Raw genomic sequence first — 19,507 nt, 5'->3', positions numbered from 1 at the left:
ACGAGTAGTCCCCCCCCCCAGTGATGCTATCCCATTTCCACCCCTGGTTTATCACCCATCAAACGAGTGACCGCGAGGGGGATGGCGCGCGTCACCCCGTAGCGTCACGTGACGCGTGTTCCCAGAACGCCCGCAGTGGAACTCTGCACTCTCGGCGTTGAGCGCCGAGATTGCGGAGAGTGTTCCCCGCCCTCCCCCACCAGTGCGCAAACCACTGCCATACCGCTCCACCCCACACAATGCACATGCCCCTCTATACACTAAAGACAAAGATCCCCCGTGTAGACTTAACAGACTGTTGGGGTAAGTGCTGTTATTAACAGGTAGCAACTATGAAGGCCGGCATGGCACTCGAGGGGGTGGGTGACCTGCACCCCGCCCGACCCGCCTTTGTCTGTGCAGTGCCGGACGTCATAGGTGCTCGCTCACAGCACTTGCCCCAACAGTCTGTTAAGGCTGCATTGGGGATTTGTGTCTTTGTGTGCGTGAATCTGTGCGTTGTGCCCCTTTTCTCTGTGCTGCTAAAACTCCGTGCTATCAGGACGCACGACTCAGATCCAGAATCGTCACTGAGTTACCAACACCACCCACCCACAGTGCGGGGTAGAGCGGTTGACTAAACGAGTGGTGAATGGAGTGCAACAGCTCCATGGAATCCGGGCGGTAAAACGACAGCAGCCCCGCCTCCCAGTGCAGATGACATCCGACTCTCCGGGGAGGATCCCTCACTGTCACTGAGGTCGCTACATCACCATGACACACTGAGCAGCTGTTGTTATTTTTACATAAAACCCAGGATGAGTCGTTCCTTCCCAGCTCACACTCTTTACCACCTCCTTTCCGTGCGATCGTCCCGTATGCAACTCCAACCTCACAGATCCCCGCCACACCCCCCACGTCCACCTCCCAGTAGTGCTGACCCGACGCGAAGCTCTCCGAGCACAGGGCTTGGTAGAAGACATCAAAGCGTTGTGGGTGGTCGGGTCGACCCTGGGAGACAGCCGTCCGCGTCATCGTCCTGAGATCCGAGGAAATCTGGAGGTTGTTGTAGGCCGATTTTGGGTCCAGAGTCGGTGAGCGTCCGTCTGCAGGAATGATAATAACAGTCACCGTGTAACAACAGCACAAATATAACAAAAGCACTCGTGCACTAACACGCACGTACAGTACAATAGATCAATTCATAATGAGCATTTTATACAATGTAATGCGTAGCTATCAGTGTGATGACATGTAAAGGCACTTTGTCAATCCACTGCTGGACGAGGGCTTCCCTATACCATGCGGGTTGCGGGGGATATTTGACCATACTTCACCACGCGGTCACCGCACGTTGGTGAAGGCAGGCAGCGCGGCTGGCGAGAGCACAGAAGTACAGTACAGCAGTTCGTTTGTCTGCCCCGCCATCTGCTGCCCCGCCACGTAGCCCCGCAGCCTATAGCACCTTCTACGCAGGGTGGTGGCCGCCCGTGCGAGCCCTCCCCAGGCCCAACCCATGCGGGGCTTTCCGAGGTACGAGGAGGTGGGGCGCACTGCGGGCGATTTGGGGAGAATCTCTAATTGCGATTTTTCTGACAGATATTGCGATTGCTCTTTGATTTGCTATTATATTTTTTAAGTCAAGCTTCAGTTCAATATTTACTGTGTAATAGATTTAAACCACGTGATGGAGCATTACCACATTAAACCATCAAAATATGAACTGCTCTATATACGCTAATGCAAGGATGAGAACTTAAGATATATGAATTGCTTCCAAAATGTATTTATTAATATGTTTTAATTGAAATAGAACGATCAAACATAGAGCAATTGTTAAATTGAATAAAGTGATGATAATACAAATTGAAACAATTCCAATAAGAAAATAATAGGACTTTTCAAATCGTAAATCGCAGCCTTTGCGATTTGATAATCGCATTGTTTCAAATTTCGATTTGAAATCTATTAATCGTTCAGTCCTACTGTGTGGTAGTGCCCGTGGGAGGCAGTGGATCACAGCAGCAGAGTGGATATCAACACCGCCGGAGCGTCTCTGTGTGTGTACAACAAACACAAACATCTCCCGTGTGTCACTTTTCACAGGCTGTAGGGGCAAGTGGTGTTGGTGAGCACCTGTGAAGGCTGGAAAGGCACACGAGGTGGGTGGGGTTGACCAACACCACGCCCGGCCGCCTTTGTCTCCCCTGTGGTGACGTTTACACACCACACCAGCTGCTCACTCGAGGCTGAGTCGACCCAGGGGAGGCTAATGACCGTTTCAGATGCTCCACTACTGTGGTGATGTACACTCGTGTTTGATGGTGTAGTGATCTACACTGTGTGTGTGTGATAGTGTAGTGATGTACACTCGTGTGTGTGTGTGTGATAGTGTAGTGATGTACACTCGTGTATGTGTGTGATAGTGTATTGATGTACACTTTTGCATATATAGACCTTTTTCCAAAAAATGATATTGAGAATAATTCTGCCGAATATTTATTTTTAAGTAATTGATCGGGGCGAGCATGGGACATGAAAGGGTGAGGCACAACCCACCCTCACACAGCAGCCTACCCTTCACACTCGGGACCAGGCAGCCGGAGATAAGCCATAAAAGGTAATAAAAACCCAAAAACAAAAGAGAAAAGGGGGAAGATTGCGAATGAGATTCTGTGGAAATCGCTACTTGGCTTCAAAGACCGCCACAAAGCACGTGTAATAAAAGATGTTGACGACACACAGCTTAGTCTCCATCTCTCTTTTATTCTTTGTTATGCCGCTCACACTCCGCTGGTCCCGACAGTGGACCGGCTGTTCCTCTTGCGCACCCCCGCGCCCTTCCCGTCAGTCGCACTCCTCCCTGCTCCCGCACACCGTTGGCTGAGGGTGTGCTTGGAGTCGTCTCCAGCCACGTGGCTGATGGCGCAGGAGACCTCCCATGACCCAACGTGGTCCCACTCCGTGACTACGCCAACTGACCCCGAGCCTCTTCCGGATCTCCCTTATATTCCCCTCCCCACATCATCCTGTCTCCACCTTCCACCACGCCCTTTCCGAACCTTCCAAATTACGCCCTTCACTTAGCGCCCCCCCCCCCGGCTCCGCCCTTAGGCTCCGCCCCTGATCTTCCGGGCCTCCGATTGGACCGGAGGTGGGCGGTGGACCTTCCCATACACCCACATTACTGGGCCCCGCCCCCAATACTCCGGGCCGTCTGATTGGCCCAGAGCTGAGCGGCAAAACCTCGCTTATGCATTACATCACCCCCCCCCCCCCGGTGTAAAAGACCAGCCATCCCGGCTGAATCAGGACCAGACATAATGCGAGCGACAGAGTTACTGCAACGAACACAAACAGACGGAACAGAACAATACAATAATAACAACAACGATCAACGTAAGGGAAGGGATTTGGATCTAGTATGGAACGTCGGCCCATCCCTCACAAGAGCCGGTGCCCTCGCAGACTGCAATCTGGACGTGGTTGTAAGAGCGGTGGAACCAGAATCTTCCGCCGATGGTGGAGGCCCGTTCGTCACAGAAACATGTGCATCAGGGATCAGAAGAGTGGCAGGATCATCACACTTTGCCGCAGACGGAGGCTTGTCCACCACAGGATCCCGTGCATCAGGGAGGGTGGGAACCGGAGCTCCTTCCGTCTGCAACCTCGGCGGAGGTTGAAGAGCGACAGAATCAAGATCTTCCATCGCTGGTGGAGGCCCGTCCGGTGCAGAATCCCTCGTCTCTGATAAGATCACTGGCAGCACGCCTACAGGAGGCACGACAGGCGCACTTGAAGGTTGAACAAGCAAGGGTGGTGGCACGTCGGACGCATCAGACACTGGCAAGGCAACTTTAGAAGATGACGCATCGACACGAGGGGCTACGTAGGGTTTCAATTGGGGCGTTTGGACATACCAACGGCGCGACCCCACCCGGACGTGTGCGGACTGGGGACTAGGAACATCAATCAATACCACCGGACCTTGCCAGGGCTTGTATAATTTAGGGGAGGTCCCTACCGGCACCTGTGGGCAGTGGACCCAGGCCAGGTCCCCCACACGCCAAGGCGATGCACGATGGGAGCGCCGGGCACACCGTTCGTTCTGGGCCTGGGTCTTGGCCGTAGCCAATCGGGCTGCATCCCGCGCTTCCGTAACGCGACGAACGGAGTCGCGAATATACTCGGGAAGGGTTTTCTCAAGACCTTTCGCAGGCGTGTCGAACTGTACATCAACAGGTGGCACATTCTCGCAGCCGTACATTAAAAAGAAGGGCGAATACCCCGTGGACGCATGCGGCGCCATCCGGTAAGCAGAGAGTACTCCAGGAATATGCAAATCTCAATCGGCCTGCTTCTCGCTAACCGTATGGCAGAGCATGGCCGACAGGGTCCGGTTCAACCGCTCAACCATCCCATTCCTTTGTGGATGGTACGGCGAAGTCCGGACCTTCTTAGTGCCCAAAGCGTCACACACGCCCCGCAACAGTTTGGATGAAAAGTTGTGCCCCTGGTCCGTGAGTAATCGTTCTGGTGCCCGCTTGTCTATCACGTATCTGTATAAAAATGCATCCGTGATGGACGACGCCGACTGGTCGGGCAAGGGCCAAGCCACCCCGACCAACAAGAACTTGTTCCCCCGAGCGGACGAAGGAAAGAATATCCAATGCCACCAACTCATTAACCCACATCACTTTAATCGATTGCAATGAAGGAACATAAGGCTGTTTTAAGTGGTTTCCGACGAGCGCATTCGGAGCATGTTCGATTGTGTCCGACGACGTCAGTCATCATTCCGTTCCAAAAATAATCACATTGCAACATCAACAAGGTCTTTTGCACACCAAGATGCAACAACTTTTCAGCGTGCAGGACCTGAACCAATTCATACCACAACAACAATGGAACGACCAGGCGCCAACGGCCCCGCAAATCATCCCTCCACACAAGCAATCCGTCCTGGAGAGCCGCCCCAGGCACCCCATCCGACGACGGGCACCCCTTAGACTTGCTTGCCTGACCCTGAAAAGCTGCAAGCGAATCATCCAACAATTGTTCGCGGACCCAAATGGAAAGCAGAAAGTTTAAAACCCAATCAGCCGGCTCAGGACAGGTCGAGTCCGCGGACTTATCCACCGCGGACATGACAGGCCGAAGTGGCTGAGGGGGCCGCGTACACCGATTTGTGCCCGAGGCACACGCGCAGGCGGAACCATGCGGCAGTTGAGAGAGCGTGTCCGCGTTACCTTGACGAGAACCCTTATGGTACTGAATGTCAAACGAGAACTCCTGTAAAGTTTCCAACCATCGCGACAGCTGGCCCGAGGGCTGGTCGACTTTCAAAGAGTATTGCAAGGCCGCATGGTCCGTGTGCACAATGAACTTACTGCCGTATAGGTAAGGCCAATATTGGCGAACAAAATGAACAATAACCAATAATTCTCGATGGGTGATGCAATAGCGGGTCTCTGTCGAAGAGAGAACGTGGCTCCCGTATGCTACAACGCGTTCGACGCCGCCCTTACACTGACATAGGACAGCACCAATGCCCGTATCACTGGCGTCCGTATCCAAAATAAAAGGCAAAGAAAAATCAGGGTAATCCAGCATCGGTGCTGACGCCAATCGATCACGTAGGCCGCGAAACGCCTTTTCCTCCTCCGGGCCCCATTTGAACCTCTGATTTTTCGCCGTGAGGAGGTGGAACGGCCTAGCGATCGAAGCAAAATTTATCACAAATCGGCGGTAATAGGATGCAAACCCAACAAATCGACGTACGTTCCCCACTGAGGTAGGAGTCAGCCAATCCCGAACGCACACCGTTTTGTCCAGGTCCGTGGCCACTCCATCCGAGCTGACAATGTGACCCAAATAGCGCACGGAATGTTGCAAGAGGTGGCACTTTTTGGGCTTAAATTTCAAATTTGCGGAACACATCCTAGCAAAAACAGCCTCCAATCGCTGAAGGTGTTCCTCGAACGTGCGGCTAAACACAATGACGTCGTCCAAATATATCAGGCACGTGTCCCATTGGAGCCCGGTCAACACCAGTTCCATCAACCGTTGGAATGTAGCGGGAGCGGCATTCAATCCTTTTGGGAGACAATTAAACTGAAAGAGCCCTTGAGGCGTACGGAAAGCCGTTTTTTCCCTCGACGACTCGTTAAGGGGGAGCTGCCAGAACCCAGAGGAAAGATCGAGGGTCGAAAAAAATCTCGCCCCAGACAAGGCATCGAGGGAATCATCCATACGCGGCAGGAGGTACACGTCCGCCACAGATACCTTATTCAACCTCCGGAAATCAACGCAAAAGCGAAGGCTACCATCCTTTTTTTTCACAAGAACAACCGGAGCACCCCATGGACTATTGGACGGAGAGATGATGTCAGCGGCCAGCATGTTGTCCTGTTGTATCTATGCCTCTTTATCAAAAATTTATATTAAGAATAATTCTGCCAATAATACTTTTTTTTAATAGACACGGGGGAAACTTGATAGCAAACAAAGGAAAAGAAAAAAACTGTTTTCACGCTTCCACGGGCAGATGCACGCGCACCTCGCTTCAAAAGGCCATAAAGCATGAAAGAGACAGACATAAAATGTCACAAAACCTCCCCGAATTGCACACCAGAGGAAAAGGCGGGGGGATTTCAAGAGGGTGTTAAGACAATAACCACACTTCAAAAGCCCCCCTCACAATACAAGCAATAGGCGCCACGAGACATATATAATTATTTTTTTTATAACGGCAAAAAAGTTCTAATTGGCAACCGGGAAGCAAACAGACGGGTTTTGAGCTATATTAGTTAAACAGAGTTACCAACTTCGCCATGAAGATAAGGCAAACATTATCAATCTTCACTCCAATGAAAAACCAGACGACAGTCTGCACCAGGGGGTCGTGAGTCCTCATTTGTGAATTCAATACTGATATTATTTACCTTTAATAATTTTCTACGCGGCCTGACCAATGCATCAAAGAATAATTATGGCAGTCAGGGTTGCTCCAAAGCCGGGATATCAGATAAAATAATAACAGGCTAAGTCACAAATCGTGAATAAACACAAAGCAAATAAGTATGAAATTAGAGAGGATCTCCTAGGAGAGTTAAGGGCGGAGAAGTCTATCATAATTAACCAACATGCAACACGCCAGGGAAAGGGGGCTCACAGCCGTCTTTGTCTTCCCGAGAGGAACGGCCACAGAGCAGGCACTAACAAAGCATGGAAATGACCCTCATAAAGTTTCATGGCGAGCGGGTAAAGGCCCACGGCAACGGCTCGAGAAAGGAATTCAACAGATGCCTCTATAAAAAAAAAACACACGCGCAAGTACGGCTGCAAGACTGCAGTGTGCTCCAATGAAGGAGCCCGACCGTCTTTGTCTTCCCGCAGCACGGACAGCAAGATTTGCGCACACGAGCAAATATCATCTCCCCATAAAGAAATCAAACCACGATAGAAATACCGTGAACACGGCTACCACATACCTTGAATCACTTACAATCAAAGTACAATAATACTATAATAGTAAAGTGAGTCTCATTAACTTCCAAACCAAAAACGAACAATGCCAGAGCGAGGGAAGGGATTATATAACTCGTTTAACGCGGAGGCTTTCGCGACCAGTATTATTCATAATCCAAACCCAAAACGTTGATTATGATTTTGCAATCTCGGTGCGAATGCGAATTGTCAGTCTGGTTTAGTTTGATGACTCATATGTAACGCCGTTTCGCGAGGACCCCCCCCCCCCACCCTCTTTCCAGAATTATTACGGACAGCTGCTTCTTTGAAAAACTTTATTCCTCCAATAAATCGCACACACGGACACACACGGACGCAGATGTGTCCACGCACACAAACAAAAAAGAATTATATGGTTCCGGCCTTTTGAACAACTAAAAAAAAAACAGAGTGGATTTTCCCGATATAAGCCTAGGCAAATCCCGTCAATGATATACCACCGGGGTTATACCACCGGGGGTCAGCGTCCCACTGGGGCTCAGCCTCACCTCGTCTCGCCACCCAGCAATGAAGGAGCTCTCTCGTCATCCAGAATGGCGATGTTCGCGGAGTAGCGACATGCATTGACAAGCTGAGGTCTGCACCACCTAAGAAGAATCGCTATACTGAGCCGCCGAGCTGCGAGTGAAACTGATGGAGATTCCAGTTATCATTCTCGAGCCAACGAAGACATCCAATGTCCACCCAGCAATGAACGAAAGCATCGTTCATCGCCAGAGCGACAACCAGCAAGCAACCTGGAGAAAGGGCGGAAATCGCCAAGCGTCGACCAAGCGAGCAAAACAGAGAGCACAAAGCAGTGGAGAAAGCCTGATCGAATGGCCGTGAGGAAGAGGACAGCGACATCGAAGGCGTCGTGTGTTTAATACGCACATACAGATCGGCCAGCACCAACGAGAACCGACTCGTTATCCAGCAGTGGAGAGAGAGAGTGTCAGAGCCTGCCGAACGAGCCGCCGTGCCGTCAGAGCTACAGAGAACGTCGCCGCGCCGTCAGAGCTACAGAGAACGGCACCGCGCCATCAGAGTCACAGAGTACGGGTGCCTGCGCCGAGGGCCGCCAAGCGCCGCCAATTGACACCAGGCACCACCCCGCGACCAAGCCTCTCCGCGAACCGCAGCGGGCCGACGCTGCTCATCTCCCAGCGGAGAAAGTCGCGGCTGCAACCCGCACGGGGAGAGGAAATCTCCGAGTCGGTCTTATCACCTCTCCCACTCACAAACTCAAGGAAGCACATACACACACACGCACATCTACGTTCCCCGGGGCATGCAAGAATGTATCCAAGAGACAATCCACCTCTCTCACAATGGGACCAACCCTAGACAATCATCAGAAGACTAATTATAAAGTTTGAACACCAGCTGGCCATGAAGAATCATGGCCCTCTGAGTAATTAAGAATCCGTCGGTAATAAAAGTGTGAAGTTTTTCTTGCCTTTTCATTTTCGTTTCTCTTATCGCATAAACGACCAATAAATTCGTCGATGCAAACTAAAACTCTCGAAATCCTCATTGCGAATCGACACGTTTACAGAGAGAGACTATCGTGTCAAACCTGTTTCTTTGTCATAGAGTCTCGCCGAAGAATTAATTAAAGCAGAGCCAGATACGCTCTCCCACGAACACACGCACCCACCCACTATTGTCAAACATTTCGTTAACAAATATAATCTTGCCGATGAATCTATAGACGTATACTTTTGCCTTTGCATGTTAGAGTGTCATAGGTTTGTTTAGAATAAAAATTTGCTTAAAACAGAAGTATGACGACTGTTTCTTTCCAAGTCCATGCAAAACTGTCTTATTCATAAGAACTGTAACCTGCGTTGAGATAAGAATTTGGAGACCTAACTTAACATAAACACACTACGATATTCTGTAAATGTTTAATCAAAGATAATCGTTTTATCCTGATTGATACAACTCTGGATGATACAACTCTGGATAACATACATTAACATAATTTATGCGATTTACGCATTTTTCAATATTTCATTAATTTTTATTATTTTTATCAAAATTTCATAATCCGACATATACAACAGTCCACAGCAACGGAAACATGATCCCTCTCCGAAGGGCTTAACCGGTGCAGATTAATATGTATGGGGTTAGCTTCCCTGGTATCAATGTGATGGGAAAGCAGCGAGGTGCGCCCCAGGTCGAAATAATTTTTGCTAAACACAACGGAATATTTGGACAACAGCGCGCGGAGCGCGGACTTCTGGTGTGTAGTCAGGGATGTGTTTTTCTGACACAACTCGGCGATCCATCGATCGTCCGACGATCCTGAAGCTGTAACCCCCGCTGCAAGACCTTGCCGATCAGCCTCAGCATGGGCCGTGAGCGCGGTAGTAGCATGGGCTAAAACCGTGCCGGCTGCCACCAAGACATTTTCTGCACCCCCGTTCAGAACTTGTAAAAATGGAGGTTGACCCGGCCGAACAACTGTCTGAGGTGCAACCAGCGCTAGGCCGCCAGGAGCAATATTGGACGGCGACAGCAGCACGCCCGCCGTCCCGTCAACACCAGGCATGGGCTTACGATAGCGCAGGGGAACGAGCATTTGCGATCCCGGAGGAATATCAACAGAGACATCGGCCAACATCTGCACCGGAAGGTCCGGGGCGGAACGGGTCCATGGTGACGGCAAAAAAAAACCTTACATCCTGCAGGCAACTCAATGCAACCCTGATCCACCAGAATTTGTATTGGCATCTTACCAAGGAAATCGGTACCCAGTAGGCAAGGCACAGCGAGGGACCTGGAAATCAACACCGTCCCCGAAGTTGATATGTCCCCAATGGAATTGTGCGCTTCAACCTGCCCACAATGCCAATACTGCCCCCGTTAGCAGCAATACATGCATCGAACGCCGGACGTACCCGCAACGCACAAATGGACAGAAGATGGAAAATGACATCCGAGATGATAGTGGCCGACGCGCGCGAATCTAGCAAAATCCGTACGTCCACCCCTTGAATAGAGCCCGGCACGGTAGAGGACCCCGTCGCGGCCGCAACCACTCGACGAGCTAATTTCCGCCATTGTGTTACCGTATGAGGCGACTCGACGACGGACCCCCCAGTAGTACAGGCCTCCGAATCACACGCATGCAATGATGAATTAAGTGACAGGCCTTGCCGGGTGTCCGATGCATACCGACTTGCCTGAAAAGGGTCACCGCCTGACGTCGACGGCGTTTCCTCCGCGGGGACTCCGGACGAGAAGGTGGACAAGGTCGACCCCAACAGTGGTGCGCGAAGTGGCCGAGTTGGCCGCATCGATAGCACGCCATGTCGGCCCGCTGGCTGGCCCCCACGACGTCCCGGCAAGGTGCCGACAAGGGCACTGAGCCTGCCATCGTTCCCTTCCGTGGAACCCACTGGCCCACCACAGCAGTGAGGTCGCCAGGCCCCGCATCATCCAGAGTGAGGACGACCCGCGACGGTGCCCATCCTATGGGTTTCCCATCAACAGCAGGATCGCCCATACAGGCGGCCATCTGCGCCCAACGGCGCAAGTTAAACTGTGCATCGAGGCACTTGGCCGCCAACCGGGAGGATAGCGGCTCGTGGCCACGCACGGGCATCGGGATGGCAAGGTCTTTGGAAAGCTCCAACATTTTCCCGAGTATCAATGGCTCCAGCAAATCGGGCTTAGTGTCAGGGTATGCGGCCATGGCCAGCGGAATCAGAGCGCCACGGTAGGCAATGGGCGATTCCTCCGGCGCACGTTGGCGTTGGACGAATCTGCGGTGAGCGTCGGATGGAAGCTCGTACGCCTCCACCATCTCGTCGAAAGCCCCCCGCAGTGTCGCCTTCTTCTCAGCCAGAATGGAGCGGAAGAATTTTAAGGATGCATCATCAAGGAGCGACGCCAGGGCCTCCAACGCCTCCTCCTCTGTCCACCTGAAGGAGCGGACGGCCGATTCGAAGCGTCAAGCAAACGCGCTCCAGTCCCCGCCAGCGCAGAATTCTTTTATAGACGGCAGGCGGTGGCTGCGACCCCCACCGCCGCTTCCACCAGACGTAGCTGCACCACGCTGCGTCGACAAAATGGCGGCCTCCTGCTGTTCATTCGCGGCCACGCCAAAGATGGCGGTGCCCTGCCACGTGTCGGCGATGGCAGGAAGCCTTGCAGAGGCCGCAATCGCGGAAGGCTCGGGCTCTCCCGAAGTCTCCCCATCTAGCGGCCCGCCTCGTGCTAGTCCAGGGGCCATTGCCGGCGGGACCAGGGTCACCAAGTTCAGCAAAACAGCCCGCAGTGAGTCAATTTGCTCTGCCACGCGCCGCCAGCCTTCTTCGGTGCCCGAAGACGAGGTGGCCCAGCTGCAGCGATGACGTCTTGCACCCCAGCAAAGTCGCCCATTGCCGTCCCTTCCGTGCCTTCCGTGCGCGGGGCCGCCACTTCTTGAGTAAGATCGTCATTGTCATCAGAAGAAGGTGCGGGTTGATTTTTCTTTTTGAGATGCTTAGACATCACGAACCGCATTGACTCCAATGTAATAAATAATGTTGACGACACACAGCTTGGTCTCCATCTCTCTTTGATTCTTTGTTATGCCGCTCACACTCCGCTGGTCCCGACAGTGGACCGGCTGTTCCTCTTGCACGCCCCGCGCACCCTTCCCGTCAGTCGCACTCCTCCCAGCTCTCGCACATCGTTGGCTGAGGGTGTGCTTGGAGTCGTCTCCAGCCACGTGGCTGATGGCGCAGGAGACCTCGCATGACTCAACGTGGTCCCACTCCATGACTACGCCAACTGACCCTGAGCCTCTTCCGGATCCCCCTTATATTCTCCTCCCCACGTCATCCTGTCTCCACCTTCCACCACGCCCTTTCCGAACTTTCCAAATAACGCCCTTCACTTAGCGCCCCCCGGCTCCGCCCTTAGGCTCCGCCCCTGATCTTCCGGGCATCCGATTGGACCGGAGGTGGGCGGCGGACCTTCTCATATGCCCACATTACTGGGACCCGCCCCCAATACTCCGGGCCGTCTGATTGGCCCAGAGCTGAGCGGCGAAACCTCGCTTACGCTCGCATTACATATTCATGTGTCGGTGTATTGATACACGTTCTATAGTAATTTACCTTTCTGCCTTTGTAGTGATTTACATTGTCAACCAAGGTTAAACCTTGGTCTTGCTGTCTAACAAACATCTGAATGTTAATGCAGAATCCTAAGGATGCCTTTGATGCTGAGAGCTTCAGAGTTTAACACAGAACCCTAAGAATCCTAACTGTGTCTGAGTGTGTATCATGCTGCCTCAAGTACCAATAAATGAATCCTAAACATATCAGCCATAGTGTCTGTGTAAAACACTCACATGCAGAATAGCAACAGCATCCTCATTCAGTAATACACACGTGTAGGGTGAATAGACCTCATGTAATAATCATTTACACTCGTGTGTGTGTGTGTGTGTGCTGTGTGTTAGCGTAGAGGTATTGCAATACAAGGGCTATAGTAATGTATCTGTATGTTTGTACAGTTGTAATGCGGGTGTAAACGACCTTCCGGATGTGACGTCACGGGGGGAGGAGTTACGTCACGTGGGGGAGAGGGTTCAAGTCTAAAAGGGGAGAAACCGGAAGAAAAGAGGGAGTTGTTGGAGACTGGGATAGAGTAAGGCCACGCAGGGTGGAGGTTGGTGGGGAGGCGAGATCGCCACACACACAGAGTAAGGATCGGCACCGTTGGCCAGCGGTGACCGACCCCGGAGAAGCGGGGAGCAGCGGTAAGGCTGCAGTGAGGGCAGCCGGGGAGACCGCACAAGGAGATCAGCAGCAGGGCTGCTACGGAACAAAGAAGGGCTACGGGAGCAACGGCAGCCTCGGGCTGCCAAGCGGAGGGTCTCTGGAAGAGAGCCGTGTGGGAAAAGTATACGAACCCGAATAAAGGACACCAAGACAGATACAGTGGTCGAGTCCTTTATTACACTGGTGTCAGAAGTGTAACGGCATGTCAAAGCAACTAAGAAAAAATAATATTCCGACGCCATCATCTGCTTCATCATCCGACGATGACGACCTTCCTCCAGCGATGGACCCGACTGCGATGGTGGAGGAGATCCGTGCTGGAACTAGTGCGGGTCCGGGAGTCCAAGATGTCGCCGCGTCGGCGAACCCATCTGCACCAAAGGACGCGGAATTGCGATGGGGACAGATGGCGGAGCAGCTAGAGACACTGAAGAATGTACTGGCGCGGTTATGTGAGCTCGTCACGCCGAGGACGGCGTTGGGGAGAGCCGAGGGTGGTCTACAGGTCGCCGCCTTGCCCTCGCTGTCGACGCCATCAGCCACGCGGCACGAAGACGCCATCTTGGGCGTGGCAGGAGAAGAACGGCGGGAAGCCACCATGTTGCGCTCTCCGCGGCGGGAGGCCGCCATCTTGACCACGCCGCGATGCGACGCCATTTTGAACATGCCTCCGGATGAGTCATAGGCTGAGGACGGCGCGCCAAGGAGTCGCAGTCGTCATCTTACGACTGTTAAGGAATTCTCCATCGGGGTCGATTGGAGCGCTTTCGCCTGCAGGTTTTTGGCGGCGGTACGCTCTGCAAGGTGGACTGACGCTGAGGCATTGGAGGTTCTGCCGACTCTTCTTGATGACGAGTCGGTCAGATTCTTTCGTTCTATAACGGCCGAGAAGAAGAAAACATTAAGAGGAGTTTTTGACGAGATGGCAGATGCTTACGAGCCACCAGATGATGCTCATTGCCGGTTTGTTCAACGACAGCGAGCACCCGAGGAGTCGCTGGTGGCATACAGGGGTGCGGTACTGGAGTTGGCTATGGCCGCATACCCGGAGACGAAGCCTGACCTGCTTGAACCTCTCATCTTGGGTAAGATGCTCGAGCTGTCCCGGGATCTGGGGATTCCTATGCTGGTGTGTGGCCACGAAAAGCTGACATCCCGGGCGGCAGCCAAATGTCTGGATGCCCAGTTTAACCTGCGCCGGTGGAAGCAAGTCACGGCGTGGACGGGGGAGCCCATCGTCGAAGGAGGTGCCATGGGTTGGGATCCCAAGAAGGCGGTGTACGTGCCTGATGGGGAGAGCCCGCAGGAGCTGACAGCCGCCTCTGGTCCGTGGTCGGCCCGCAGTCTGCCGGGCCCGTGAGCTGCGCCGCCGACACGGGCGCGTCGGGACGGGGGGCCTGCGGTGCGGCGCAATGACGTCGACTGCTTTCGCTGCGGGCGTAAGGGCCATTACGCCAGAGACTGCTGGGCCCGCGTCCCGGGTCCGCCCCAGCAGGAGGCCTCGTCAACGGATGCACCAGGGAAGGACCTCCAAGACAGGCAAGTCGGTGCGCACCAGACACCCAGCAAGGCTTTACACCTCACCCATCACCGTTGTTGTGCGATCCGGGTGTTGTTAACAATGGGAGGCCATCGACTGGCCCATGTCGCTCGGTAACAGAGTGGCGTAAATTGGCACGAAGGGTCGTCGCGGCCGCTACTGGTTCGTCCACTGTACCTGGTTCTATACAAGGGGTGGAGGGGTGGACGTGCGTATTTTGGTTGATTCCGGAGCGTCCGCGACCATTATATCGGATGTCATTTTCCACCTGTTGGGCATCCCACCAGAGGCCGTGCGTCCGGTTTACGGGTCGTGCGTCGCTGCGAACGGGGGTAGCATGGGCATTGTGGGCCAGGTGGACGCTAAGATATCTATCGGGGAAGTGTTGGCCTCGGGAATTGTGTTAATTTCAAGATTTCTGGCAGTTCCTTTTTTGTTGGGAACTGATTTTCGGCCAAGATGCCCATTTTGATAAAAATTAATGAAAACTGTATTGAATTGCCGGGTGGCCGTAAGATCTCGTTTCTGCCGTCGCCCTGGGGGCGACCTGCTCCTGCCGCCCAGGTGCAGGCGCTGTCCGAGGTATCTGTTAATATTCCACCTGGCTCACAGATGCTTATTCCTTTACGGTATCGGAAGCCTCTGCCTGGTCGGCAAGGCACGCTTGGGGTTTTGTTGTCACCGTCCGCCACTATAACGGCCGGATCGGCGCTGGTTGGGGCGCAGACTATTGTCCGGCCGGACCAACAGTCATTTTTGCAGGTGCTTAATGCGAGTACCGAGAATGTATGTGTTCCGGCTGGTACGGTTGTGGCCCATGCCACTACGGCGTTTACGGCACAGGATTATCTGCATAGCCAGGGCGTGGTCGCTGGGGTTTCGGATAATCGCTGGATTGCCGATTTGTGTAGGGAAAATCCTTCCCTGTCCGAGGAACAACGTTGTGCGATTTGTAAATTGTTATTGGCTTATTCGGATGTGTTTAGCTCCGACGATTTGGATTTGGGACGCACCTCGTTGCTTTACCATCATATTGACACAGGGGACGCTGCCCCTATTCGGTTAAACTCACATCGGATGAGTCCGGCCGAGCGAGAACACGTTCGAGGGGCAGTGGATGACATGTTGGCTGCGGACATTATATCTCCATCTAACAGCCCATGGGGCGCGCCTGTTGTTTTGGTCAAGAAGAAGGACGGCAAATTGCGATTTTGTGTCGATTTCCGGAAATTAAATTAAATATCTGTGGCAGATGCGTATCCCCTGCCGCGTATGGACGACACCCTCGATGCCTTGTCGGGGGCCAAGTTCTTTTCTACGCTAGATCTCTCTTCGGGATTCTGGCAGCTTCCCCTTGACGAGCCCTCGCGGGAGAAAACTGCATTCCGTACGCCGCAGGGGTTATTTCAATTCAATTGTCTTCCGATGGGGCTGAATGCTGCCCCTGCCACATTTCAAAGGTTGATGGAGCTGGTATTATCGGGGTTGCAGTGGGAGACATGTCTGATATATTTAGACGATATTATCGTCTTCAGCCGCACATTTGATGAACATTTACGGCGGTTGGAGTCTGTGTTCACGAGGATGCGTTCCGCGAATTTGAAATTTAAGCCTAAGAAATGTCACCTACTGCAACGGTCCGTCCGTTACTTGGGGCATATCGTGAGTGCTGATGGGGTGGCCACGGATCCGGACAAAACAGCGTGCATCCAGGATTGGCCAAACCCGGCCACCGTGGGAGATGTGCGTCGGTTTTTGGGATTTGCTTCATATTATCGGAGATTTGTTCCGAATTTTGCGACGATCGCGAGGCCCTTGCACCTCCTTACGGCTAAAGGACGAAAATTTGGTTGGGGACTGCCAGAAGAGGCGGCCTTTCAGGGCCTGCGCGATCTATTGGCTATGGCGCCGATGTTGGATTATCCGGATTTCGATCACCCCTTCATTCTTGATACGGACGCGAGTGACACGGGCATTGGCGCGGTGTTGTCTCAGTCCAAAGGGGGTGTGGAGCGCGTGGTGGCATACGGTAGCGTCACTCGCAGGGAACTTTTGGCTGTTGTTTTTTTTCATGATTTCGACCGTACCTCTACGGTCGTTCGTTTATTGTGCGCACGGATCATGCGGCCTTTCAGTATGCTCTTAAGATGGACCAACCATCCGGCCAGTTGGCGTGTTGGTTGGACACGCTGCAAGAATTTTCCTTCCAAATTCACCATCGGAAGGGGGTGCGTCATGCGAATGCAGACGCGCTTTCTAGATTGCCGCAGCGATCCCCTTGCGCGTGCGCATCGGGGACGCATAGGTGTGCGCCGATTCAGTCTCCCCCTCAGCCGGTTGCGTTGGCCGTCGAGGTGCCTGATGCTCCAATGGAGCCGGGACCGGCTGATGGGGTTTTGAATCTTCCAAGGTCTGTGTGGATTCGGGAACAAATGTTGGATGAGTCGTTGTTGTCTTTACGGAAGCGGTCTGCGGGGGAGAGTGGGGGTCCGGGTACGGGCGGTGTGCCGGAAACCGCTCTCCGGGATAGTCTGCTCAGGTGGAGGGAAGGATTACAGGAACGCTGGCGTCTGGTTGTACCGGCATCCTTGCGGTACGAGTTGATCAGGACTCTGCATTGCGACACGCTCTTACATCTGGGGGTGCAGAAGACCCTATTGACGTTGCAGCGACATTACTTTTGGCACGGCATGGCGACAGATGTCGTCGGGCACGTGCGCGCGTGTCCCGATTGTGCCTGGCGAGAGCCACCTAAACATCCTTATGTGCCGCCGATACAGTCTATTCAGGTGTCTCGCGTTAATGAATTGGTGGCACTGGACATTTTGGGACCCTTCCCACCATCTGCGAGGGGTAACAAATACTTGCTGGTTAGGGTGGAGTACCTCTCCCGCTGGCCGATGGCCTGGCCGTTGCCCAACCAATCGGCCGCGTCTATTACAGATGCCTTTCTATTTGGGTACGTTATGGACAAGGGTGCGCCGGAGAGGCTCCTCACAGACCAAGGCCGGAATTTTTCTTCTAAATTGTTGGGGGAAGTGTGCGCAGCTCTTGGGACTAAGAAAATACGGACATCTCCATACCACCCGCAAACGGATGGTATGGTCGAACGGCTAAATCGGACCTTGTCTGCCATGTTGTGTCACACGGTGAGTGAACAACAATCAGATTGGGATTTGCACATCCCTGGGGTACTTTCGGCGTACCAGATGACGCCGCATGCGGCTACAGGATATTCGCCGTTTTTTCTTATGTAGGGTCGTGAAAACGTGCCGCCGGTGGATGTGCAGTTGGGAACCGGAGTGAGGAGACCTGTTAAGCCACTTCCGGATTACATTCGGGACACCGTTCACCGGGTCACTGAGGCGCGGGAGGGGGCCCGCATGGCTACGGCCAAAGCCCAGGCCCGGAACGAGCGGTATGCTCGATGCTCCAAGGGGGAGTGCCCCTGGAAGGTTGGGGACCTGGCCTGGCTCCATTGTCCACAGGTGCAGCCAGGTACCTCTCCTAAATTACACAAACCATGGCAAGGGCCGGTTCGCCTCATCGAGGTTCCCAAACCGCAGTCGGCACGTATTCGGATTGGATCTCGTCGTTGGTTCGTTCACACGTTGCGCTTGAAGCCATATGTTGCTCTTCTACCTGATGCGTCATCTACTGAAGTTGCCTTGCCGGGGTCTATTGCTGCCGACTCACCCTTGCCTGTGTCCGTTGATCTTGCAAGAGCGCCTATCGTGCCTGTTACAGACAGACCGGCCGTGACACTGCAGGTGACGAGGGGCTCTGCTCGGGGGGTGCCTGCCAGGACTGCGGGAACTCCGAGCCCCGCAGCCCTTCCGACCCCGCTGCGAGCACAATCGCGGGACACCTCCGAGGCTGAACCTTCGGGGATACGGGACTGGGACGTTGGTGGGCCTCCAATAGCGACAGGAGGATTTCGCCCTGTCGCTCCTAAAACCCCATCACGTTCCCACTCTGCGGGAGGGCTGCCGACCGTCCGGGATGGTCCGGCGATCCGCACACGTTCAAAATCCCTTACATTTCGTTGAATGTTAGTGTTGTGTTCTTGTTCTTACTGCTATAATTATTGTATGCTTCGTGTCCTTTAGTGTGTCTCAGTCGTGTTCGCTCGCATTACTTGTTGGAGTTGTTGTTCAGCCGAGGTCGGCTGGATTTTTCTCTACGGGGGAGGGTGGTGTAATGCGGGCGTAAACGACCTTCCGGATGTGACGTCACGGGGGGAGGAGTTACGTCACGTGGGGGAGAGGGTTCAAGTCTAAAAGGGGAGAAACCGGAAGAAAAGAGGGAGTTGTTGGAGACTGGGATAGAGTAAGGCCACGCAGGGCAGAGGTTGGTGGGGTGGCGAGATCGCCACACACACAGAGTAAGGATCGGCACCGTTGGCCAGCGGTGACCGACCCCGGAGAAGCGAGGAGCAGCGGTGAGGCTGCAGTGAGGGCAGCCGGGGAGACCGCACAAGGAGATCAGCAGCGGGGCTGCTACGGAACAGAGAAGGGCTACGGGAGCGACGGCAGCCTCGGGCTGCCAAGCGGAGGGTCTCTGGAAGAGAGCCGTGTGGGAAAAGTATACTAACCTGAATAAAGGACACCAAGACAGATACAGTGGTCGAGTCCTTTATTACACAGTGATACACATGGTCAGCCACAGTGATAGCCCAGTCTAGCTCTGTGAG

General features: G+C 53.5%; 1 protein-coding gene across 1 annotated transcript in view; it reads right to left on the bottom strand.

Moving 5' to 3' along the window:
- Positions 1–237: 237 nt before the first annotated feature.
- LOC133359555 (E3 ubiquitin/ISG15 ligase TRIM25-like) overlaps positions 238–19,507 on the bottom strand; it is a 53,703-nt gene continuing 34,433 nt past the window's right edge. Inside the window, exon 6 of the mRNA XM_061577998.1 lies at positions 238–1,085. Coding sequence (XP_061433982.1) covers positions 538–1,085 — 548 coding nt within the window. The 3' untranslated portion in view covers positions 238–537. The remainder of the gene's footprint in view (positions 1,086–19,507) is intronic.

Source organism: Lethenteron reissneri, chromosome 65 (assembly GCF_015708825.2).
Source record: "Lethenteron reissneri isolate LAM-NWPU_2019-01 chromosome 65, ASM1570882v1, whole genome shotgun sequence".
Taxonomy (NCBI): domain Eukaryota; kingdom Metazoa; phylum Chordata; class Hyperoartia; order Petromyzontiformes; family Petromyzontidae; genus Lethenteron; species Lethenteron reissneri.
This window is presented reverse-complemented; position numbering and strand designations above follow the sequence as displayed.